This window comes from Zonotrichia leucophrys, chromosome 1A (genome assembly GCF_028769735.1).
Source record: "Zonotrichia leucophrys gambelii isolate GWCS_2022_RI chromosome 1A, RI_Zleu_2.0, whole genome shotgun sequence".
NCBI lineage: Eukaryota > Metazoa > Chordata > Aves > Passeriformes > Passerellidae > Zonotrichia > Zonotrichia leucophrys.
The window spans coordinates 68,924,549-68,950,782 of record NC_088170.1 but is presented as its reverse complement, the minus strand read 5'-3'; the positions used below and the strand labels follow the sequence as shown (position 1 = coordinate 68,950,782).

The window sequence follows — 26,234 nt, the reverse complement described above, 5'->3', positions numbered from 1 at the left end:
AAATTTTTCCCTGTGAGGGTGGGCAGGCCCTGGCAGGGGTTACCCAGAGAAGCTGTGGCTGCCCCTGCCTTGGAAGTGTCCAAGGCCAGGTTGGATGGGGCTTAGAGAAATCTCATCTTCTCAAAGATGTCCCTGCCCATGGAAGGGGATTGGAATGAGATGATCTTGAAGTTCCCTTTCAATTCAAACCCTTATGTGATTCTGTGATTATAATACTCAGGAACAAGTGTGACAGTGGTATGAGAAGAAAGAGTCATGTTCTCAGCACTGTGTTTCCTGTAGTACAGCCTCCCAAGATCCTCTGTTGGGGCTGACAATAGCAGCTCTGTATTTATAAGAAACAGTTGTTATAAAAACCATGAAAGTATCAACCATTGCATTTTGTGCTGATTTCTGTGATTTTGATCTGCAGCTGACTGAAAAACAAGAACCAGCACATAGAAACTGAGTGCTAAACCTGGTATTTTCAATCTTCTTATTGCTCCAGCTTTGCCCACGTTGACCTGCATTTTGGTATTATTTTGAATAACTGCACACTTTTTTTTTTTCCCCACAAAACCAATGGTTGCATAAAGATTTGCCTTTTGACATTTGAGGCTGGACTTGACTCACACCAACTCCTTCTCCCCATCATTCTCAGAAGTGAAACCTCTGCACCAACCTCTGTAACCAGAAAGGTATTTTTTTAGCATCATAGAATCATTTAGGCTGGAAAAGACCTCTAAGATAATTGAGATCCTTTCAGCAGATCTATCACCAGTGCTGGATCTATCACCAGACTGCACAAGATTGGCTCCATCCTGAGCTTCATGTTGTATCCAAGGTTTCCCACAGGACAATTGGATCAAATCCATGTCTTTGTATTCAGTACCTCCACTTTGAGGTTGATGGGTTTCTGGTTTAGGGTTCCCCATACCCAAATTATGATGGTAACATTTGCTCTTGCATTGTCCAGGCACAACAGCCTGTAGCAGAACTGGTGAATCTGACATTTTCTACCAAGGTAACCAAGACCTCCAGTGAGGGCAACCAGGTGTGGTCTAACCCCAGAGGTTAAACTGGCACAAACACCTCAAAAGCTCTGCAAAATTTCATTGTTATGGAATCTGCCTCTTATCAGCAGTCTGGATTTCAATTCATCTCCTGTAAACCAGTTTTTCTGGGCCAGTTTCCTTACTTGTGACAGCAGATGCTTTTGCTTTTGTTTCTCAAGAATGAAATAGCCTCTCCTTAGACCTATAGCTGGGCTGTGGGTACTGCTGCCCTGCACTTCCTTAACCTCATCAGCTGCCTCCCCTGCCCCAGAAAATATCCCTCACTGAGAGCTGAGTCCTGGCACTCAGCCCCTGGTGGGAAGACTGTGTTCTGGGGAAGTGCCTTCATTGTCCAAGAGATGGCTGAGGTGAGGGCTAAGCTGGCTACATTCAGATTTCTGCTTTTCCCTGATAGGTTCCTGTCTGGTTTGGTTTGAGGAAAATCTTGGCTCATCACTGAAACCTTTGCCTATTCTTATGACTGATTTTCTCATCCTGTTCCAAGCTACCCCTGCAAACTCATCCACCCTACTCCATGTTCCCATTCCTCTCTCTCCTACTTGGGAAATGAGATGCTGCCCATGTACAACACTTCCAGAACCACCTCAGTGCAGAATCCCACAAAACAAAGGAAATTCTGAGTTTGCTTACCACATTTTGTGACTCATCACATCTTGTTGACCTAGTGCTGGAAATACCCATTTAAAATTTCCATAGATGCTTGTTATGGACAGAGGTATATTTTTACAATAATCTTGTTCTCTGGATCTTTCTGAGCAAAAAGAAGCATAAAATTGGGCATCCATAGCATCCAGACTCAGGATTTTCTCACACAGCCCATTGGCAATGGTCATGTCCCATGAAATGGTATCTGCAGCAGAAAACCAAGTCACAAAGAAGGCATCACAGGTCACCTGTTTGAGATGGAAGAAGAGTGTTGCAGACTAAGGCTGGATCACAAGGGGAGCCCAAAGAAGGCCTAGGGTGACTCTTGACTTGCTTCATTGCATCCATGAGCTTGTTCTTAGTCCAGCAGGAGGTCTGACTCAGAGCAAGTCACCTGTACAAAAAACTTTTGACTTCACTTCTCAAGAACCCAAATTTGCATCTAGTTCATGGCCAGTTTAGCATGAGCTCATTTTCAGACCAGGTGATCTTGTATCTGCTCTTTTGGGCTTGAGTAAGGCTTAAAACACACAGCTAACCCTGCCAGGAAGTAAGAAAAATAATCTCAGTTCGTTACCCTCTGTTGTCTTCCACAATCACGTGAAACATCTTGGTCTGAGAACACTCAGACTTAATTCCATGAAGTGCATCCTTCCCCCCTGTTCCTTGCTCTGCTGATTATTTGTTTGTTATGCTCTCAAGAAAACATCCTCCCACACAGGTTACAAAACTCCCCTGAAATGCCTGCTGGATTGACACATCAAGAAAATGAATGAGGGGAGGCTGTTTGCTCTGAAGGTCTGTCCCAAAGGAAAGGGCCTTGGAAATGGATGGCTTTTGTATTTTTCTGTTATGCTTTGGCTAAGTAACATGATATAGACATCATGGATTTAGAGATGGCAACATAAATCAGGACTCATCTCATGTAATGTTGGAGGTGTAAGTCAGAGCTTGGCCCTCTGTGAATCCTCATGGTCATCAGAGAGGAAGAAACACTTTTAGAGTGCAATTCTCTTCATCTTCCAGATGTGAGCTGTGCCCTGGGAATATGGATATTCCTCTTGTATTAACTCTATAGGGAGTGCTGAGAACCAGCCCTTAAACAGGGTGAATCCTGCTTAGCCAAAACCAGAGCTCCTAGGACTACAAGTCATTTAGATGGGGTGAGCAAGGAGCAAGTTCCTACAGCTGTTTGCTTGTGTTAGTCTGTCCTCAAGGATCAGTTTCTTGTGAACTCATTATAATGAAGACATGTTCTTAATTAGGCCAGGATTTGAGTCTGCCACCTCCTACAACACAGCATTATCACATCTTTTCTGGCTGGAGGCAGTGAGCTCTGAGTGGCACCTTCAGAGGTGAGGGTTGATCAGCATTGCCCACTGCACACAGCTGGCCCTCCCTTCTCTGCCACATCCACGGGCTCGAGGGGATGCCAAGCCCAGCAGAGATGACCACAGACCCTGAGCACAAGGGCTGCTCTTCCTCATGAGCAACAAGGCTTTTCCTCTGAGGCCTGGTCTGACATATTTCCTCTTGCAATCAACAGCCTCATGTCCACGTGGAGTCAGCCAGCAGTCAAACTGGAAACCATGTTGACGTAACTGCTAATTACCCTTGGCATAACTAATGTGCAGCAGCAAAGCTTGTATTTATTGGAGTGTGGGGATGGCTGGCAGAGGAACCAAATTGGTGCAGACACTGTTGAACAAGATCAGTCTCTCCTAAAGGAAAGAGATGAGTGGCTGGGGTCTCATCTAGTTGCTGTCTTTCCCCCAGAAGAGTCTGAACCAGGATTCTGGAAGTGTGTCCTCCTCCTGGCTCTCTGAGGTATGTGGTGTGTTTTTTATGACTTTGGGCTACAGAAAGACTTAAAAGTATAACTCTCGGGACCAGAGGATTTGGCCTGTGTTGACATAATTTTCCCGGCAATATCTGAGTGTGGCAGGCCAGGGTGGGGTGGGATGAGGAGAAGATGGGAGATATATCTACCACAGGATCAAAGAAATGCTGTTTGGCAACATCAGCCACAGGACTCTAATTCAGCTGTTTTCTTCTGGCTGAGCCTTGAGTCACCTCTGCAATCCATCATTTGTCATTTCCCAACAAGCTGTTCCAGTGCTGTAGTAGGTGCCTAGAGGCAATTTTTATCCTGCTGTGCAACCTCCAAAGCCAGTCTGTGGGTGCTGCTCTTTGTTGCAGTGCCTGGCTCTGCCACAAAGAGCTCAGGTTTGGTGTTCTTGACTTTTTGAGTAGCTGTAGGCGGCTGTTGGGCTGCCCTTCAGCCTCCCTTTGGCCAGGCTAAACTCAAGGTCATAATTCCTTTCGCAAGGTGTGAATCCCTTTCTGAAGGTGTGTGCTCCCTGCCTCAGACCACCTTGGTAGCATATCTGAGAGCAACTTCAAAGCAGCCAAATCTCAACAGCATTTAGGAGTCCATATACATGGTGAAATCCTAATATACAAACATTTTCCAGGAAAAGAAAAAAACAAATGAAGCTTTATAAGCAGGTTGTATTAATAAGTAAAGGTATTTCATCCTCCTAAGAATGTATCTGTATGAAACCACAGCATGGATTAATTTGTATACAGACCAAAATGTGATTGAAATTGAAGCGCAGTTATGACTGCTGCTATAGCTTATGAGGAAGTGTGTTGTTATCACTGCATGGTGGAAATAAAATTCCACAAATTCAGAATTCAGGCTCCAGAGTTGCATTAATATGCTGGAACTTCCATTTTACCTGAGGAACAACTGCAGAGTGTGAGAGAGCAGAAAGGAAGGGTAACCCAGGTTTTTGTTAATAGATCCCTTGGGGTGGATTAGAATGAAACAACACTGAATGACCAGTGTTTTTAAGAAGACATATATGCAGAAGGGTTTATTTTAGAACAATTTGGTTGCAATGGAAAGGAGGTATGTAGTAATTTTGGTTAGTATTATCTTTATTAATATCCATACTATATATCCATACTTTATATAATATATATATGTATGTATAGATATCTCCATATATATATATATCCATATTTTTATTTTTTAAATATATATATCCATATATATCTGTATATATCCATTAAAATATCACTTAAGGAAATACATAAAGGAAAAAAAGAAAGAAAGGATAAAAGTAGAAAGACCTCACCTCCCATGGATCCAGGGACAAGATTTTATTGTTGCTATTTTGATGTCTGTTGGTTGAAGTGATGGTCACAGTCTTGATCCATCAGGTGTGGGGGGAAAAGCCCCCAAACAAAAAGTCCAGTGAGTTAAAATATGCTCAGGCTGGGTGGGAATGCCCAGGTACTTCACCTGGGGGGGAGCTTTCAGTCTTTTGGTGGAAGGCCTCAGGAATGAGTCTGAGGACACTTCAGGGGCTCTTTGATGGTTTATGACCTCTTCTCAGCTGCCTCTCACATCAGGGCAGTTGATGCATGACTCATCAGAAGGGATGAAAACCCTCAGGTGCGAATGCGACCTTCCCCAAGGGCAAGGGGTGGGACTTCTACAGCTGAGCCAGTTGTGTAAGGGAGTACAATTGCCATGATAAAAACACCATCCTACCTCCACAGGGTCTGCTTCTTATCATTCTTCTCCCTTATTTAGCTCAAAAACTGGCTTGTAGCCTCCCACGGTGGCTGCTCACTACCTCTGTCTTATGCAGTTCAGAGGTTTTACCACGTGAGGATCTGAAAGTGAAAATAATGTACTGATTTTTGGTCTCCAAAGCCAAAAGAAACTAAAAGAGTGTAACCCCAGGAAGCCTGACAGCTCTCAGCTGTGAGTGTTAGTAGCAGGTTGGTGTTTCATTGGTGGCAAGGAGGTGACCTTTCTGTCACCTCAGTGTTACCTGCTCTGCATGCACAGGGACCATGGCACTTGGTCTGATGGAGTTAATGTAACCAAAGATATCCAAATCCCATACCAAATTTTTTAACTGAACTGTATAATATTAAAAAAGTTGTTGATCCTTGTGAGGAAAAAAAATTGATTGAATAATTTATCTCCAAAATTCAAGGATTGCCATGAGCCAGCATTTGGAGTGTTGCATAGAAAGGCTTGAGGAAAATTGTTTAAAATGGATAATGTACATCTGCTGTCTTTTGGGGGGGGTGGTATTTAGTCAAACTTTTATATCCTTACTTTTCCTTGCACTTTTCTCCATAAAATTGATACTTTTCATATGGCTCTGGACAAGGGGTATATTTTTTACATGGAAAATGTTCCTTGAGGGGGAGTTGCACAGCAGAGCTGCTTTAGGGTCACTTCTGGACACAGGGGAAGAACAGAAGAAGCAGCTGTTGCCTTTTCTGTGACCCTCTAATCTTTGGTCTGATTGGGTCAGTGTTTTACCCATCACTTGAAGCTCACTCTCATTTGTACACCTGGCAAAGGTGAACATGTGAATGCCCCATCCCTGGAAGTGTTCAAGGCCGGGATGGATTGAACTTTGAGCAAAGGAAACCTGGTCAAGTGGAAGGTGTCAAAACAGGGGGTTTGGAAATGGATGATCCCTAAGGTCCCTCCCAATGCAAACCATTCCATGATTCTTTCTGTGATTCTATGAACACACCTAGCACGTAAGGTGAGACCTGCATGTATCACCATCCTGGCTGATGTAAAGAGTGCTGGCCTTGAGGTACCTACACTCCCTCTGTCCTCACTCACAGATCCTGCCTGTGGCCATGGGATCTTTGCTGCCCTTGAAGAAGAACAGTCCAGAAGACCACAAATCTCCTCAATCCACCTGTCCAAGCAACATTCCTGTTTCTTGCATTTTGTTTTCTCATGTACATTTGGCTTCTGTGATTTACTTTGACCTGAAGACCTGCAGCCTTCCATGTACTTAGTATCTCTTCAGCTATTCACTTTCTTTTTCCACAGGGACTGAAAACTCAGGAGAAGGCTTTGAAGGCTTTGATGACATCTCATTTTTTTTTACAGTAGAATCACAGCATCATTTAGGTTGGAAAAGATGTCCAAGATCATCAAGTCACAACTTTGATCAATCACCACCTTGTCACTCAGACCATGGCACTGAGGGCCACATCCAGTCATTAAAGTAGAAACAGTACTGCCCTGTGGTTCAAAACCCCCTCTTTCCACCACTGCAGTCATAAGAGTTGTTTCCATTTCCCTGCATTTGCTCACCTACTTGCCAACTTGCCCTGTTTTACCATGAGGTTGGACTGCTGCATTTAGCATCTGATAGAAAGAAAACTGAGGAAGAAATCTGGAGAACATCCACTGGGAGAAGCCAGATCGAGACTTCAAAACAATTTCACTAAAAAGTGCTGTAAATTCTGTTAGGTCTTTTTTTTGCCATGATATGGAAAACTTACCAAAAGTACTTCATGTAGGACTCTCTGATCTCACAACTGTACGAAGACTGGAGGATCCAAGAGAATTTTTTACAAGTAGAAGAAATGGAGGTTTTTCTTATGGAACAGACCACAGAGGAGTTGGATCATTGGGCAGCAGAGCTCAGTGAACATCTCTCATCCAGAAAGTACACAGTTAAGGGCAACATGTAGGCAGTGCCTCCACTAACTTGACACGCAGAGAAGATCCAGTAAATAGGTACTGGAGCAGAAATTTTTATTAAAAAACAGTGAAATGCAAAACCATGAGCTCATAGACCTCAGGAATTGTTTGAGAGATACTTCATAACCATATCTGGTTATAACAACCAACACGTTATTACTGCATTCCTGGAGTTTTCGAAGTGGAGGAAAATGAATCCAGTTGAGTTGTCAATGAATGAGCAGTGGGAATAGTCAGCTCCTCTGCCAGCTATGTCCCATCTGTACGGTGTATTATCAGCTCTCCCAGCTGAGTGTCCCTCTGCATTTGCCTTCCAGGGAGCAAGAGCCCTTCACTGAAATCTTGCCACCATGCTGGGGCTGCTGCTGCTGCAGGTGTTGGCCAGCTGCCTCTGGCTGGGACACAGCGAGGTGGTGACCTCCTTTGGTAGCTGTCATGGGTTCTTCTCTGATAGGATTCCCCCGAATAATGCCCTGAATCCACAGAACCCAGCCTGGATCTGTCAGCACTTCAACAACTCGTATCACTATGCCACGCTGTACGACAGAGACAGGAGAATTCCAGTGTACTCTGCTTACAAATATGAGCCTGGACCGGGAAACAGATCTAAATTGTGGTATGCTGAGCCTCAGGTGGGTGTCTCTCGTACAGCACATCACCCTCCAGCCACTCAGAGATGAGCTGCAGCATTCAACCCAACTTTTCTATTTCCTCCCACTTCCCTACACACATGCACACATGTACACATGGACCCACTGGACAAGATTCTTGTAATTGAACTTCAAACATCTTCATCACATGATTCCTCTGACGCACCTGAGACATCAACAGGAGCATGAGATGAATCACATCCCAAAGGTGCCCAGCTCTCTGCCTTCACCTGACAGGAACAGCAAATCACATTACTTGGCATGACATGACAAAGTCAAATGCTTCCCCTCCCTGTGCCCTGCTCTGCTGGGTGACCAAGTGATGGGGAAAAGGCATCCAGGAGAGGCAAAACTTGAGGGACCAACAGTCCTGCTGGGCTGTGATTCTCACTTTGCCCTGAGCTGTTCTGCATCCCTGGCAGAGCTTCACTGCTCCCAGTGATGTGTCAAACAGGCTTTGATTGGTGTGAGAGAAGTGAAGAGAAACACAAAATGGGATGAGATGGCCCAGGGACAAAGCCTCGAGGGAAAAGGCACTGGAGATGAGAGGGTCAGGTCAACTGTGCAGGGATTTCTGGAGGGACATTTCAGGCAGTGCAAAGTGAGGAGCATCAGTGTTGGTCCAGTCACAAGGGTGGGATCTTCACCCATGGGCAGTGACCCCTGAGCACCTTTGGCTCAAGCATGGTCCAGAAGGATCCAGAAGACAGACAGAACTCCACAAGCTCTAGAGGAGACAAATGTCCTTCAAGACAGGCCAGGCTAATTGAGGAAAAGAAGAACAATAAGTTCAGGACCTTTCTATGAGCAGAGTAGGAGGAGAGATTTTAGTGAAAATGTGCAAGATCTTAATGTCCAGTTCCAGAGGAAGGCTAAATATGCTTCCCTAAAAATGAACAACAAGGTATTGAAGATAAGAAAAAAATAACCATTTGCACTTGTTACTCACATGAACATGAGGAACTAATTTGGTCTTGCACCACTGCAGTCTCCACATTAAGGAGGGGAAAAAACTTCTCTGTTTTTGTAGAATCATAGAATCATAGAGGAGTTTCTGTTGGATGGAACCTTAAATATCATCTCAGTCCAAACCCCCTGCATGGGACAGGTGATGTGTCACCAGACCAGCATGCTCCAAACACATCACTGGCCTTATGTTCCTACACCCTGAACACAGGATACCTGAAAAACCTTTGATTTTAGTAACTTTCTCCAAAGGCATTTTTGGAATATTTTGTTTGCCCAGGACTCTTTTGGGATTACAGCCTCCTCTCAGAAGCTGATGTTTTTTTATTTCATACCAATGATGCTGCAGAAAATTCTCCCTGGCCCAGATCAGCTCTGAGCCACATTCTCAGCACTGCTGTAACAGATTCCATTCACACTGAGATCTCTTTGCTTATGGAGCAAACCTGTTCATCCTTGAATGAACTGTAGTGCTCCCAGGGAAACCTCAGCTCCAGGACTGATTTCCTGACACTTCTCCCTGTGAATGGGGTTACAGGAGCCAACCTCTGGTGGTCCAGGACTGCGCTACACCTGTAGCAACCCCACATCAAATCACAGAATCACAGTGTGGTGTGAGGGGATCCAGGGAGAGCCCTGGGCAGATTTGGGCTGTGGAGACAGGAGGAAAGGAAAGCAGATTTGGCAGGGGAGGTGAATCACCAATGCAACCTTTCAGTCCTAGGAGTGGGAAATGCTCCTTTTCTTGTATGCAACCTTTCAGTCCTAGGAGTGGGAAATGCTCCTTTTCTTGTGCATGCATCCATGCTCCCAGCACAGGCTGCAGGCTGGATCACAAAGGTCACAAATCAAACTGAAAGCAGGCAGATTCTGAGCTGCTTGCTCTTTAAAGCTCTTGCATTCATGCAGGAGGATGATGTGTATGATTTCTCTCAGATTCATATGTTTCCTACACTGAGATGACAAAAAATGGAATTTTGAGCATCAGAGCCTTCTGCTCTACGGTAATCTGTTTCATTACAGGCATCCTCAGTACTGACACCTTTTCCTCTTCTTACCCTGTCAAGCTGATCAACCCAACTTATTCCAAGGATATAGATACAGAGAAGTCCATCCGTAATCGATACAAGATCACTCTACAGCAAATTGGCCAGAGTCAGGCTATCAACCAAGACTACAACAATCTCCGGGGTTTGGACCGTGGTCACTTGAGCCCCAGTGGCCACCAAAGTGGCAACAACAGCAAGTGGGCTACCTTCACCCTCACCAACATAGTGCCCCAGAACAGCGCACTCAACAAGGGCCAGTGGAACTACTACGAGAGCCAAATGACGGCTCGGAATACCCAAGGCTGCATAGAGACCTACGTGATCACGGGTGCTGTGCCTGGGAACACCTACATCTCCAATAACAGGGTTAATGTGCCCAGCCACATCTGGTCAGCTGCCTGCTGCCAGACCAACACCATCAGGAGGACTTGGGCGGTTATTGCTGAAAACAACAGGAACCGGGTGCAGAACCTCACACGATCACAACTGGAGGCCAACTTGACCCAGCTCTATGGGAGGGGACAGGTTTCTCTGTTCCACAGTGCCTGTCCCCCCTGACAAACCTCATATCCTGGGTGGAAAAGGCTCATGAGCTTTTCCTACATGCCATTGGAATCACAGAATGCTTTGTGTGTTATGGGACTTCAAAGATCATCTTGTTCCATCCCTTTCCTTGTGCAGCGACACCTTCCACTACACCAGGTTGCTCCAAGCCCCATCCACCCTGGCCCTGGACATTTCCAGGGATGGGACAGCCACAGCTACTCTGCTCACTCTGTGACAGGGCCTCACCACCCTCTCAGTATAGAATTTCTCCCTAACATCTCATGTAACCCTGCCCTTTGTCAGTGCGAAACCATTCCCTCTTGTCCTGTCACTTCATCCCTTTGTCCAAAATCCCTCTCCAGATCTCTTGGTGAACTTCTAGGTAGTGGAAGGGGATTGAACTTCTCTCCACAGCCTTTTCTTGTCAAGGCTGAAGACACTCAGCTGTCTCAGCCTGTCTCCAGAACAGAGATGTTCCAGACCTTGAAACATCTTCGTGGCCTCCACTGGACTCCACTCCAGTATATTTTTAGTCCTTCTCCTGTTGTGGGCCCCAGACCTGGACACAGCACTCCAGGTGCAAGGACAAGATTCTGGACAACCTGCTCTAGATGACCCTCCTTGACCAAGGATATGGACAGGAAGATTCTGAGTGGTCCCTCCCACACTCAACAATTCAGTGATTCTGTGATCCTGAGACATGCTTCTGTTTGATTGCTTTTGAAAGTGCACCTTGAGAGCAGCACCTGTGGTATCAGGCAGGCAGGATGAGGCATTAGATATAAAGGAAGCTTTGAGCAGCCAAAGATAAATTTCTGTGATGCAATGTTTGGATACCTTAATTCTCTGCCCTGCTTCTGAAGCTTTTCTGCAAAAGTACAGGGAACTGATTTGGGGAAATGTGTTCAATGTATTCAATGTATTCAATGTATTCTGCTATCAGCAGCTTATATACAACTATGAACAGAGACGAGACACTAGAATCAGTGTTGTGAGCTGTTTATTGCAAGCTCAGTCTCAGTACATTGTTATGACAATGGAGACAAAAGATGTGAACAGCTCGCTGATTCAAATAGAATGCCAAGGAAAAGTAACGTTACAGCATAGCATAAAGCCATCTCAGTCCAAGTTTCAGCCAATCACACATAGAGCAAAAACATATTGACAATAATTCTATTTAATCATATGAAGCACACGTAACTGTAGTTAACACAACAGAGACTTATTCTCTAACACAATGCTTTGTTTATGAGAGACAAAGCACAGAGACTCATTCATATTAACCTTCTAAAGAAATACACTAAATAAACTTGTTGCAACCTAAAAGGGCAAATCACATAGGCCTATTGTTCTATTTCTCACGTCTGCTCTACAGCTTAGAAAACTTTTTCCGCTGCATTAGCAATGTTCACAAATCTGCTGTCTGAAGCTTGTCTTTTTTACTACTTTCTCAAAACCCTCTAATTTTAAGGATCCCAACAATTCCCTTTTTCTGTTGACTTAAAAAGAAACCTTCATACTCGTGTTGTTTACTACTTGCATTTTATAGCCCTATTATAAAATTTTTGTTTACTATCTGATTGAGGCTTATTCTTGCTGACCTTAAGCATTGTTTTATTACAGTACAGCAACTTAATGCTGTGAAGGCCTAGTCAGTGAAAGAGATATGAATCACGTCTGGCAATAGTTACAAGTCCTTGTTCAAAAAACTCTTGTCGATTCTAGGGTCTTAACTCAAAACTTTCTCCTATCTCTACAATTTCGTCTACTATTTTCGTGAGATTTCTAATACTTTCTGTGCTTCTACTTCTTAATTCTTTCTCTTGTATGACAAAAGCTTCTCTGGCTGTTTTGTTCATCATTCGCTGCACACACTGAAGTATGCAGGGAATTACTATCAATATCACTACCACAACACCTAATACATAAAGACTTATCTTGCAAAGTTGCCTTAGCTAAGGTGCAAAGCTCTATTCTTGAAACAAATCATCTAGCTAGGAGCTACTATATTCTTTAATTTGAGCTGTCAAATCTTTCAGTTTTTTTATGCTTTTGTGAATGGATTCAGAATGATCGGACAAATTCATACAACACAATCTTTCAAATTCTTCACAACTATGCTTCTGTGCCAGTAAAAGAAAATCAATTGTTGCTCTATTTTGAAGGGTAGCATGTCTAACACTATCAACGTCGGTTAACATATCACTAATTGCAGAGGTTATGGCACTAGCTTGTTTGCTCTGCTAACATCTAACCCGATCTAATCATTTCAATGCCACTGCTGAAGGTAATTGGGGTAAAAATATACTTGCTGAAACTTTTCTTGCAGCTTTCTAAGGCCTGAAATCACTCTGACAGTTCTCCTCATAATGAGGAACAGCTCTTGTTCTCCTTTGTTTCTTTTTCATGACTGCTTTAGCTGTGGGCGCAATTATAGTGAGCATCTCAATGCTACAAGGGCCACTTCAAGGTGTGCTGGAATGCCTTGCTAAGCTCTATCTCCACAAATGAACCAATGTCCCTCCGGCAATTGCCGTGGATATTGGTCAGCTTCAGAAAGCACATCTCAACTATTTGAAAAATTACACCAAAACCTCAAATTTCTGTATGCAAAATAATGGGGAGTAACATTGTACTTTGGAGCATCACCTTTTCGCCAAGCACTAGTTATGAAAGTAAAACAAAAATCCATTGTTAAAGAACTAAGGATTTCTAATTCTTGAGGTTCAGATGCTGCCTTGGGAAGTTTTTTGGACCAAACATTCTTATTCCATGAGGGATTGTTTCTATTGTCAATTCTACTTGGCCTGCTATTGGATTGTTTTTTGACTAAAGGCAACTCTTTTACTGGCACACTAACCAGACAGGTTGAAAAAGGTTTTTCTGGTTCTGAATTAGACAAACATATAGTATCTGAGCCAGCTGCCTTGGCTAAGGTCACCCAAACATTTGTTTTCGGTTGTTCCACAGGAAAATCTACACGACAAAAAACAATTAAAATCCACCAATACCAACATACAACTTGCATTTGCTCCATCTTTTTCATGAGCTAAGTTTTGGCAGAATCTTTACATAAATATCAATTTTAAAATTTTGCTCTCCACAAAAACAAAAACCTAAACATTTGCCAAAAATCAGCTCTGCTAAACAAACATTCAGCATACAATTGGCATACTCATAAATAACATTAACACAAAATCAGAGTTTGCAGGTTCCACTGATGCACAAAGAACATCAGGCACAAGGAACGTCAGGTGAGACCTAGGATCCTTCGATTCGGCTCACATCTGCGTACTTGCTTCCTCTGTTCTGGGCTCGTCAACACGTTCTGGGGTGCGATATGGTTTGATGTTTTTGACAGGGACCCACTTAATTCCAGCACCTATAGAGACAGAAGCATACCCTTTGCCCCAGATTATTAATCGAAAAGGACCTTCAATTTGTCCAGATTCAGGGTTTCTAATTAAAACAGGAGGATTTTCTTTCAGTTTTGGCTGTGTGTTATTTGAAAAGTGCCTAAAGACTGGTGGATCAGGTTCTGCACTGGAACTGTTTAGAAAATTAAAAACATACAAACATACAAAACTTTGTTCAGCCTCATCTGTGGTGTGACCTCAACTCCCCCTCTCTGTTGATTTAAAATGCGTTTTAATGTTTGATGTGCTCTTTCAATAATTGCTTGGCTTGTGGGAGAGTGAGGAATACCAGAGATGTGCCAAACCCCCCATGCATTTAGAAACGTGCCTAATTTTTGAGATATATATGTGGGACTATTGTCAGTTTTTACTTCTTGGGGTACACTCAATGAAGCAAAAGCTTCCAGAAAATGATGATAGGTGTGATTGTTTGTTTCACTAGTGTGAAGAGAGGTAAAAATTGCACTAGAGAACATGTCTACTGAGACATGAATATTTTTAAATTTACTAAAGGAAGGGTATTTAGTGATGTCTGTTTGCTACAACTGCAGACTTTGCAAACCGTGGGTTGACAGTTTTTGTAGAAACAGGAGGTTGCACAAGCTGACAGTCAGGGCAAGTACTGACAATAGCTTTAGCTTGAATTTTAGAGATTTGAAACATTCGCACAAGTGCTTGTGCGTTTTGGTGGAAAAAAGCATGACTCAATTTTGCTTGTTTAAAAATGTTTGGCAAAGTGTTTGAAATAATCACTGTCAGTTTGTCTAGTCTTGCATTTCTTTTTACTAAAAATCTAGGAAGTGAAGAATGAGCTCTGATGTAAGAAACAAAATATAGATTAGTTCTATATTGCAAAGTTGTAAAAAGACATGAAAGCTAACAATATAAAGTTTCATTACTAACATCTTTTAAAATTGACTCTTCTAATCTCTTAACTACATTAGCAACAAAAGCAGAATCTGTGATTAAATTAAAAGGTTGAGGGAAAAGCTGAAAAAGCTTGAACTACAGCAGTAAGCTCAACAATTTGAGGAGACTTTTCTACTATTTGAATGTTGGACTCTTAAGCATTAGTTTTTTGATTTAACTAAGTTATGACTGATTCGTGACTTTTGTTAGAGCTATCATTGAAGAGGGTTACTGCATTTAAAGGTTTTTCACTTAATTTGGGTTTTTCTCAGAAACTAAGTTTTGCTTGCAATAGTTTGTGAGCTGGGTAGTGAACAGAACAAACACTTGGGAAACTTAAGAATGCATATTGTAAATTATCAGAATTTTGCATTGCCTAATTAAGGTCATCTTTTTTCAATGGTAAATAGATAACTGAAAATTCTTGGCTTGCTAAAGTTAACAATCTGGTTCTGGCTTTAATTACAATGTGTGCAACTATTTCTAAAACTGTGAAAATAGTCTTTGGAAACTTGTAGGGAGGAAAAATCTAATTTATTATTAACAAAGGATCTGGCTCAGAAGGGTCTCACTGAAAAATGAGACCACAAAGTTGCATCTTTTCTCCTAAAACTGCAAAAAAGAAAGGCTTTTCTGGAATGCAGTGATGAGCTTGTCGTCTTTGAAGAGTTGATGTCGCAGCTTTGGATCTTCGTTGTAGAAATGTCTAGTCTACTGTTTCGGATTTCAGACACAAGACAAGCATGGTTTCATCTCTCTCTGCATTGGAGCTGTGATGAGCAAATCATCTTTGGAGTGCAGAATTATGGATCTTGGAAACTTCTGTTGAACTGAAGACAAATCTTGTACAACAAAATATTAGCAAATTATATACATTATGACAACTATATCTTATGACAGGTAGAAAGTTGTTTTGGTTAGAATGTTTACACATGACAATCTTTTTTTAACATGATTAGGTTCACAACAAGCAAAGCAATGACGCTTTTTCTCAGAGTTCAACTGCACAGTGCTAACAGAATTTTCTTAAATCTTTACTTGCTTTTCTAAAAGCTTTTCAAATTTATCTATTTGTTGTGTCGAAATATCTTCTAATGTTTTACTTAAAGCATTGACTTGTAAATTTGCAAGATTTTGTGGGTTCATAAGTCTGTTGCAAGCTGTTAGCATCTGTGTAATGGTTGGAGGCTGATCACGCAAAGTTGAAATAATTTTTCTACATTTATCATTAGCATTTACAAAAGCAAGGTTTTGAATAATATAGGAATGGGCTTATTCATCTGGGCATCGCTTTTCAACTGCTTGAGTTAATCTATCTAAAAAAGAACTATAGGATTTTGCTTCACCTTGTCTAATTGTAGCTTGCATTTTATTTCTATCTTTCATCAATACTTTTTCTGATTCAGGGGAATAGACAATTTCACTGACAGTAGCTGTTTTGGGAACTTTGCTAGTATCTGAATTCTTGGCAGGGAGGGTGCTGTAGCAACAAAATTTTTCGGGAACTCTGCTAGTGTGGGCAGGAGAAGACTGAATTCTTGGCAGAGGCATCATCGAGAGACTACGCTCTCTCTGAAACTCTGCTAAGAGGGGCTGGGCAAAGGGCTTGTTCTTTGGATCGTGGAGAAAAGCTGAAATTCAAACTCTTCTGGGAAAGCGACTTTGGGTTTGTACTTTTGATAATTTCTAAAGAACAATGGCATGTTTCACAAAGTCTTTTTGTTTGTGGAGATTCAGCTGGAGAACAGCTAACATCAGACTGAGAATTTAACATCTTATCTTTTCTCTCAACAGCAAAAGAAATAGATTTCAAATTCTTTAAAATCTCAGCTTGTTTCTTTTCAAAAACTTTTAGAAAATCTCTTGCTCTTTTTTCAAACTTCTGTCTGGGCAGAGTCTCTCTAGTTTGACTCAATTCCTGGCTGCTGCTTGCTGCATTTGTCTTCTTCTTTGCCTTGTCTTGCGAACAACAGAAAAACTTGGTAGAGGCTTATTTGAACAATTTACCAAAAAAGAACTCTCTGAATCACAAAGCACTCTACTTGCTTGAACCGAATCTGAGGGGTTGTCTTTTCAAAAAGGGAAAACAGTGACAGGAGCGACTTCTACATCTCCCTGACTAGACAAAACAGACTCTAAACTAGTTTCAGCTGTCATTGCTTGTACAATTTCAGAACACATAATTTTTTTATCACAAAACTTCTGCAAATTCACATCTCTCTCCTCTGCACGGCTTGCACTTGCTTTCAAACAAATTTCATGAACTCTTATGTTCTTGGAACACAACAAAAATTCTGAACGCTTTTCTTGACATGGAAAGAGTTCATCATTTTTTGGAGGGGTGATAGAGAGATTATTTTCTGCTGAAGGGGCACAGAGAGACTCGGGGGAGATAGATAGAGGATATTACTTAATCTAAAAGCTGTTCTGGTTCTCAGTTTTTGGAGGACGGGACGCAGCTAGCATTTCTGGGAGAAGCACTGGACGAATCAGGAGAGAATCACCTAGACAGAAAGTTGGAATCTTCTCAGAGAGGGACGCAGGCTCAATTTCACTTGGATTTAAAGAGTCTGAGCAAGATATTTTGTTTTGTGATTCAGAACTGTCTTGGTTACTGTCAGTTTGTTTGAGACACTCCAGCAAAGCTTTGGAGGCAGGGATAAGTTTGCTTACATTCTTGTTTGTTTTTTTTTTGAGAGAACAAAATATAGATTTTCTAGTTTATTTGATCTCAAAAATCAAAGATAAAAGCAGACTGTAAATTTATATTTTGAATGTTCATTTTCACCTAAACGAGTAAATCTTTCAGTTCAGTTTTTGAGATATCTGAACGTCTTTTATCTTGTAAAATTTTCTTAAGTTGGTAAAAAAAATTTATTCTGTTTTAGATAAATGATTTCTTATTTTTGTAACTCAGGAGCTCCTAGAAAGAATTACTTACAAACACATAAGATGCAAACGACTAGAAGATGAAATATTTCTCTTGATTAACACTTGGGTCTCTGACGGCCGAGTTTTTCTAAGATTTTCTTTTTTATCTTAGTCTAGCTTTATCATCCTCACACGAAGCACCATTTGCTGTCAGCAGCTTATATACAACTATGAACAGAGATGAGACACTAGAATCAGTGTCGTGAGCTGTTTATTGCAAGCATCAGTCTCAGTACATTGTTATGACAATGGAGACAAAAGATGTGAACAGCTCGCTGATTCAAATAGAATGCCAAGGAAAAGTAACGTTACAGCATAGCATAAAGCCATCTCAGTCCAAGTTTCAGCCAATCACACATAGAGCAAAAACATATTGACAATAATTCTATTTAATCATATGAAGCACACGTAACTGTAGTTAACACAACAGAGACCTATTCTCTAACACAATGCTTCGTTTATGAGAGACAAAGCACAGAGACTCATTCATATTAACATTCTAAAGAAATACACTAAATAAACTTGTTGCAACCTAAAAGGGCAAATCACATAAGCCTATTGTTCTATTTCTCACGTCTGCACTACAGCTTAGAAAACTTTTCCCGCTGCATTAGCAATGTTCACAAATCTGCTGTCTGAAGCCTGTCTCTTTTACCACTTTCTCAAAACCCTCTAATTTTATATATCCCAACAGTATTCAATGTCATAATCAAAAGATCATCACAGGACAGATCATTTAGTTCCTGAGTAGTTCACAATAAAAATTATTTGCTGCAGTGCTGGTTTGCAGGGTCATCTCATGTATAAACCACAAGTTCCTTCTTGCTGAAATTTCTACTACCAATAATGTCATAGTTCCCAGGACATCAGTGCTATTTCAGGCTGAAAGACATTCCAGTACCTCAGGGGCTGCCTCTGACTTGCTCACCCACCTCTGCACACTGGCTGGGGCTTGAGACCACACTCATCCTCATTCCTACTCATCCCATGTCCACTGCTTCAGTTTTCCAGGCTCTGGAGCTATGAATGATTGACCAACCCCATCAATCCCACCTCCACCACCTCCTTGGGCTGTCCTGGGGACCTTTACCTCTGGCAGTACCCAGAAATGCCCTGTCCTCCACAGCAAGCTTGTGAAATACTTGGGAAGCAAAAAAGAAGAAGGAATCAGTTTCACAGAATTACTGAATGACAGAACTCAAGGTTGAAATACACCTCAAAGGTCATCCTGTCACACCATCCTCTCAGCAATATCACTGTAAACCTTAAACCACTAATCTATATCACCCAGTGCCAAATCCAAATGCCTCTGAAACACCTCCAGGGATGGTGACTCCAGCACCTCTCTGGGCAACCTTTTCCATTGTTTGGCAACACGACAGTTGAAAGTGTTTTTTCTAACATCTAATATGAATTTCCCCTGTCTCATCTTAAAGCCTTTTCCTCTAGTCCTCTCACTACTGGCATGGTAGAAGAGACCAATTTCAACCTCATTACAACCTCCTTTCAGGCAATTGTAGATTGCCCTGAGCCTGCTCTTTTTGAAACTAAAATCTAATCCTAACATCTAATCTAGCTCTGCCTTCTGTCAGTTTAGAACTGCTCCCTGTTGTCCTGTCACTCCAAACCTTTCTCAAAAGCTCCTCTCCACGTGAACCACTCTCAAGTACTGAAGGAGCTCTAAGGTCTCCCAGAGCCTTCCCAGCAGAAGGCTATCCATGAATAAGGGCTCTTACAAAGCCTTTGCAATCAGGCAAGGGAAAATATGCAGCCTGACCCTACTAACTGTGTTCTGAGAGGCTGCAGAAGAGCAGTGAACATCTGGGTGTACTCGGAGACAGGCCAGTCAGCCTCATGCCACAAGAGATGTTCTGCCAGGAACAGAAACACATGTAGGTCCCCATTCATAGGGAATGAGGAAATGAACAGATAAGTCACCAGACCCAGTTATTTTCCCCTGACACATGATGCTGCAAGAACCTGGGAGAAATCCTGAGGAAATTGCAAATAGCAACTGTCACCCCACTTCAGGGTGGTCATGAACAAATCTCCTTGAATAATAACAGAAAAACTTTCTTTTCAGTGAAATTCCCTGTTTATGACAACGGCCAGATTTATGACCAGGTATATATTGCACTGGGACTCCTGAGGGACCAGCCAAGTGTTTCTCCAGGGAGAAGAAGAAAGGAACTCTTCAGCTGCCTGTTCTGAGACTCTGCTTTAAGGTAAGCTCCTTTCCCTTTCTCACCATTTACTCCAATATTTCGGGACTTTCCTGAGCTTTGGAATAAATACATATAGGCAAAGCCTAGGTCAGAGTTGCTGAGTTCCAACATCTGCTCTCCAAGGAGCAAGGAGAGTTTATGCATGCAGTGAATTTTGCAGCTCTTTAACACTTTCTGTAAAGGAGTACAGAAGGAATGATTTGGGAATGAAACTCAAGCCAAGTCACTTGGAAAATTAACATCAAACTGTTAATAAGAAGGAGGGGTAAGTTTATTGAGCACTAAAACTCCACCCATGACCTTGCAAGAGGCCTCTGGACAAACACAGGTGGCTGAACTCCTGGACAAAATCCCTCTAAACACTGTGGGAAACCTAACAGCTCTGCCTACTTGGAGATCATATAGAATCAGCCAGTCTGAGACTGCAGCAGAGGCATTTGAGACTCCTCTGCCACTTTGGGGCTCAAGCAGAATCCTGCGCCACTCCTTCCCACGGTAGGCTGGTTTCTATATATCTGATATTAAGTTAGACATTAAGTTAGCTAAATACATTTTAAGCTTGTGGAGGGCATCATACAAAAGGACTTTTCAGGAACTTGTCTACTTGATTTGGGGCAGCTGTGGGCATGTTCTGCAGAGTACTGTAAAAAGTCACCACTTGTTCTTCCTGTTCTTAGTTTCCAGCTTACTGGTCACAGGGTTGCTAAAGAGTTCTTAGTTTCCAGCTTACTGATGCAGGATTGCTAAAGAGAAAAAGGACCAGATGTCTTGCATCAGAGCCAAGAGTATATGTAGCTTAATACCCCAATGTCAGCTGAGAGGCAGGAGCCCAGGTGGATGATTTGGGGTTCAGTATTGGGTCTGACTGGAAGAGCTGAGTGTCTGTGTGAACCTGGATGGGGCCAGAGAGCTGTAGGCAGTGCAGCATTGCTGTTCTTTGCCTGCCCAATGGCCCATGAGATTAAAGCCCAGCTCAGCATGGCAGGGGGCTGAGCAGAGTCCGTGCCCATCTGCAGGTGTGTGCTGTGGGAAGGTGCTGAGAGCAGGAGGGACTGAGAATGGCCTGAAACTGAGTCAGGGAAGATTTAAGCTGGATATGAGGAAGAAGGTTTTCACCCACAAAGTGGTTGAGTCCTGAAACAGGCTCCCCTGGGAAGTGGTCACATCACCACCCCTGCCTGAGTACAAAATATGTTTGTACAATACTGTCAGGAACATGTTTGGATTTCTGGGGCTGTCCTAGGCAGGGCCAGAAGTTGGACCCAATGATCCTGATGGGTCCATTCCAACTCAGCATCTTCTGTGATTCTATGAGATCATGTTTGGAAATAGGGGCTTCCTAGCCCTGTTTTGTCAAAGGGTTTTTTTCTCCAGTGCCAGTGCAAAGCTGAGCTCTGAGCTCAACTGAAATAGGCTGGAAAAGGTGACCTTGTCCCAGTGCCATATCTCAGTTTCATGATAACTTTGCCTTGAGAGCTGTTTAGGCATTGGGTGAGTTTGGAACACCCCTCGGACAGACTATGCCCCCACCATTGCCTCCTCTGGGCACTTAAAACCTATTTTAGATTTCATCCTCTCATGTGAAAAAGGGAGATGTACTCAAACCTTCAGTGTGTGTTCAGCCTGTTACTGCCACATGAAAGCCAAAACCCTTCTCAGCCTGTTGGTGTCCTGTCGTAGGGACCCTTCACTGAGCAGTTCTCTGGGTTGGAGGGTTTGACTGACTTGTTCAGGGTCACACACCAACCAGAGAAAGCCCTCCTGGGTCTGCACACCTTTACCCACTGCCAGAAACTGCCAGTGCCCCTGAAGGACTCACTTTAACTGTTTACAGAGTAACACTATTAATAAAACTGTGACAGGTTGAGGTTTGAGACTTGCCAGTGAAAGTATCTGACTGCAAAGAGACATTCAAAGTGAGATATTAATTCAGAACAATATATTCCTCAGCAAAAGCTGGCTTGAGATAATCATTTAGCATGCTTAAAGTAGGATTCTTACCCAATAGGCATCTCTAAGGGAGAGAAGGCAGGTTCAGCCCATCAATTAACTCCAGTAGTTACAATGGAGTCTTCCATCACTTCTTTTCATTTTTAATTCACTTTTATACTATTTCTTTACATTTAGGTGGTGTTTGCATGTAGTCAAACATCTTTTTCAGTGAGAGGCTCTCATGCCTCGGGGTGGATATCTCAGTAAAGTACCTGCAGTAACCTTGGGATGGGCATGTCTTTCAGTCCAAGGAGAGGAATTTTGCTATGGTTGCTGATTCAGCAGCAGGACATCTTCATTTGTCTCCTATGGTTTTCACTTGTCATGCAGATTATCAGCTAGAAAACGCCACCAAGGTGTCTCCTCTGCAAGGGTTTTGACAGAGCCTGGCCATGGTGTCTCCACTCCACCTGCTGTTTAGGCCCACCTTAGATTTAGTCCTCCTTGTGTGTGCGAGGCCAGGCATGCTGACTGTGTTTCATCCAGGGAGGAGCAACTGTATTTTCTCCTGTAACACTATCCTTTTATCCCCAGTCAACTCCCTGCACAACCCCATGGTATTGATGATTTTTCCATACCGAGGAGGACAGAAGTTACCCCCTCCTTGGTCTCTCATAGTCCCCTCCTCTGCATTTGCCTTGCAGGGGAGCAAGAGCCCTTCACTGAAATCCTGCCACCATGCTGGGGCTGCTGCTGCTGCAGGTGTTGGCCAGCTGCCTCTGGCTGGGACACAGCGAGGTGGTGAACTCCTTTGAAACTTCATGTCCTCAGTTTTTTTTCCGGGAGATCCCCCCGAATGAAGCCCTGGAGCCACAGAAACCAGCCTGGATCTGCCAGCGCTACAAGAACCAGTACTACTTTGCCACCCTGTATGACAGGATGATGCGTATTCCTGTCTACTCTGCTTACATCTACCAGCCTGGACCAGGCAAAAGACCTAAAACTTGGCTGGTTGAGCCTCAGGTGAGTGTCTCTCATACAGAACATCACCCTCCAGTCATTACAAGCAGTATTACAATTACCACTTCTATTTTGTACCAACCCACTATACACATGCAAATGGACACACTGGACAGGATTCTCCTCATTTTACTTCAAACATCTTCATCACATGATTCCTCTGATGCACCTGAGACATCAGCAGGAGCATGAGATGAATAACATCCCAAAGGTGCCCAGCTCTCTGCCTACACCTGACAGGAACAGCAAATCACATTACTTGGCATGACATGACAAAGTCAAATGCTTCCCCTCCCTGTGCCCTGCTCTGCTGGGTGACCAAGTGATGGGGAAAAGGCATCCAGGAGAGGCAACACTTGAGGGACCAATAGTCCTCCTGGGATCTGATCCCCACTTTGCCCTGAGCTGTTCTGCATCCCTGGCAGAGCTTCACTGCTCCCAGTGAAGTGTTAAACAGGCTTTGTGATTGATGTTAGAGAAGTGAGGAGAAACTCAGAAAGGGTGAGATGGCCAGGGGACAAAGCCTTGAGGGAAAAGGCACCAGAGATGAGGGGGTCAGGTTAACTGTGCAGGGATTTCTGGAGTGACATTTCTGGCAGTGCAAAGTGAGGAGCATCAGTGTTGGTCCAGTCACAAGGGTGGGATCTCCATCCATGGGCAGTGACCCCTGAGCACCTTTGGCCCAGGCTTGATCTAGAAGGATCCAGCAGACAGGCAGAACTCCAAAACCAACAGAGATCTCCGAGATGTCTTTCAGTCAAACTTCAGGACTTTAGGAAAACAGGCCAATCAAATAATGGGCACAAAAAGAGGAAATTATTGTCATTGCTAAAGACAGAGGGGCAGGATTGATTTAGGTGAAAATGAACCACAGAAGAAACTCATATGTAGTGTTCCAAAGGACAGCTAAATATAATGCACTAAATGTGAAATTAATTTCTGAAACAAAAAAAAATATTTGCAGTTTGATTGCACTTTGAGTTCCTCATAGGAACTCAAGCAACTAATCTGGTATTGTACCACATCAGGAGCAGACAAAAAACAGGATCTTGACACTCAGACACTTCTGCTCTAGGGAAATCTGTTCAATTATGCTCATCCCCAGTACTAACACCTTTTTCTTTTTATTTCCTGTCAAGCTGATTGGCCCAACTTATCCCAAAACTATGGAAAAAGAGTGGACACTCTTAAATCAATACAATGTCACCTTAGAGAAACTCAGCCAGAGCCAGGCTATCCTTCATGACTACAAGAACCTGACGGGTTTGAACCGGGGCCATTTGAACCCCAATGGCCACCACGATGACTACAGCAGCAGGATGGCCACCTTCACCCTCACCAACATAGTGCCCCAGGATGAGAAACTCAACGGCGGCGCCTGGAACAACTATGAGCAGCAAACGATGATCAGGAGGACCCAGGACTGCAAAACCACCTATGTCATCGTGGGTGCTGTGCCTGGGAACAACTACATTGCCAAAGGGAGGGTTAATAAACCCAGCCACCTTTGGTCAGCTGCCTGCTGCGTGGTGGACAACAACTACATAAAGGCTTGGGCAGTCATTGCTGAGAATGACAGGAACCAGGTTCAGCTCCTCACACTGGGAGAGCTGGAGGACACGTTAACTGAGCTCTATGGGAGGGGACAGGTTTCCCTGTTTGACAGTGACTGCCCCCGAGAATAAGCCTCACATCCTGGCTGGAACTGGCTCAGGAGCTTTTGCCATATGTCATAGAACCACAGAAAGGTTTCGGTTTCAAGGAATTTCAAAGACCGTACCTGTAGTCTCAGCTCCTGAGCCATGAGCAGGGACACCTTCCACTATCCTTGGTGGCTCCAAGCACTGTCCCGTGCTAGTAAGTTTCTTTGTTATGAAACTGTGATGTTATAAAATACATATGGGTTTGTTCCTGAGCAATGTCCACCCATTCCCCTGTCCATCTACTTAAAGACCAACCCCTTATTTCAGAACCTTTCCTGACACTGAGGGAGACCCTGCCCTCATCCTTTGTCCTTCACAGAAACCCCATCTTTGTTTCCAGAAACTTCTGTGTCCATCCTGGATCCCACGATACCTATTGGTCTGCTTGGCCTGCTCTCCTCCCCTGTTGTGTCCCATTGGATGTCATGATGTGTACCCCACCTTGTGCCCCTCCCCATGTGTCTCAGTACTGGTCCAAGTTTGTATCCTCCCCTGTTCCCTCCCCCATACTTAAGATGCTGTTACCCTGTTGGAACTGTCACTTGTTTCTGGATCCTGTCGGATTAAAGCCTTTTGAGAACCTATACAAGTGATCCCTCTCTTTTCCTTTACTCTGGACTCCCTGACTCAGGATTCTAGCAGCAGCTGCACAGAGCAGCTTTGCTGCCTCTGAGGGTGAGGCTGCCCTGCTTTACTGCCCCCCAGAGCGGCCCAAGGGGCAGATGGGGAGCAGCCACTCTTGGCATGGGCCAGGAGCTTGGGCTAGCAGTGGTCATCTCCAAGCGGTCAGCCTGTGTCACTGTCCAGCCTGGCTTTGAACACTTCCAGGGATGGAGCAGCCCGTGGCACTGTCCAGCGTGCCTTTGAACACTTCCAGGGATGAAGCTGCCACAACTTCTCTGGACCACCTATGGCAGGGCCTCACCATTCTCACAGTAAAGAATTTCTTCTTAACATCTAATCTAACCCCATCTGCTTTCAGTTTAAAGCTGTTCCCTCTTGTCCCATCACTCCAGACCCTAGTGCAAAGTCCCTTCCTCATTTAAAACCATTTGGAAGGCGTCCAAATTCTCCAAAGAGTCCTTTCTCCAGGCTCCCTCACCTTCAGCTCTCTCCAGAGCAGATGTGCTCCAGCTCTTGGAGCATCTTTGTGGCCTCCTCTGGACTCCAACAGCTTTGTCACCTTCTTCTGTTGTGGATCCCAGAGCTGGAGGCAGCCCTGCAGGTGAGGTCTCACCAGAACAGAATATAGGGGGACAAATGGACTGTAGAAGGGAGCAAGACAACCCAAGGCTCCTAAAGACCTCTGATTCATTTCCAGGAAGGTCTGAGAGAGCAGATGTCACATGATATCTATGTTCCATTAAGAAGTGAGAAACCTGTTTTCAGGTCAGGAAAATTTATATATAAAAGGGTACCCACTGCCACTTGCTTATAGAGTAGTTTAGGGACTAACATAACAATTTCCATGCCAAGTGTGTAATATACTAATAAAACCATGTAGAATTTTACATATCTTCTGATTTTTCTTGTTCCTTTTGACCATGACCATTTAGGTTTCTTGAGCGGGGGTGGGGGTCCCTTTGCCTTGAAAGTGGTTTTGGGAGTGTCAGGCAAAAGTTAATAGAGAAATCTTCCTGTTGAG

General features: G+C 43.4%; 2 protein-coding genes across 4 annotated transcripts; both read left to right on the top strand.

The window, feature by feature from the left end:
- The first annotated feature begins 3,246 nt into the window (after positions 1 to 3,246).
- On the top strand, positions 3,247 to 26,101 carry LOC135458204 (endonuclease domain-containing 1 protein-like). 3 transcript variants are annotated; one of them, XM_064733227.1, is made up of 4 exons: positions 3,247 to 3,527; positions 19,793 to 19,934; positions 22,571 to 22,889; positions 24,026 to 25,172. In XM_064733227.1, exons 3-4 carry the CDS (start codon positions 22,605 to 22,607, stop codon positions 24,569 to 24,571), a joined length of 831 nt encoding a protein of 276 aa, XP_064589297.1. In that variant the 5' UTR covers positions 3,247 to 3,527; positions 19,793 to 19,934; positions 22,571 to 22,604; the 3' UTR covers positions 24,572 to 25,172. The 3 variants fall into 3 exon arrangements, with proteins under 3 accessions (XP_064589297.1, XP_064589288.1, XP_064589280.1); XM_064733218.1 differs by lacking the exon at positions 3,247 to 3,527 and adding an exon at positions 19,530 to 19,601; XM_064733210.1 differs by lacking the exon at positions 3,247 to 3,527 and having other exon boundaries at positions 19,657 to 19,934; positions 24,026 to 26,101.
- On the top strand, positions 7,593 to 10,465 carry LOC135458621 (endonuclease domain-containing 1 protein-like). The gene is made up of 2 exons (XM_064733857.1): positions 7,593 to 7,874; positions 9,926 to 10,465. The coding sequence occupies exons 1-2, from the start codon at positions 7,593 to 7,595 to the stop codon at positions 10,463 to 10,465; spliced, it is 822 nt and encodes a 273-aa protein (XP_064589927.1).
- Positions 26,102 to 26,234: the final 133 nt, after the last annotated feature.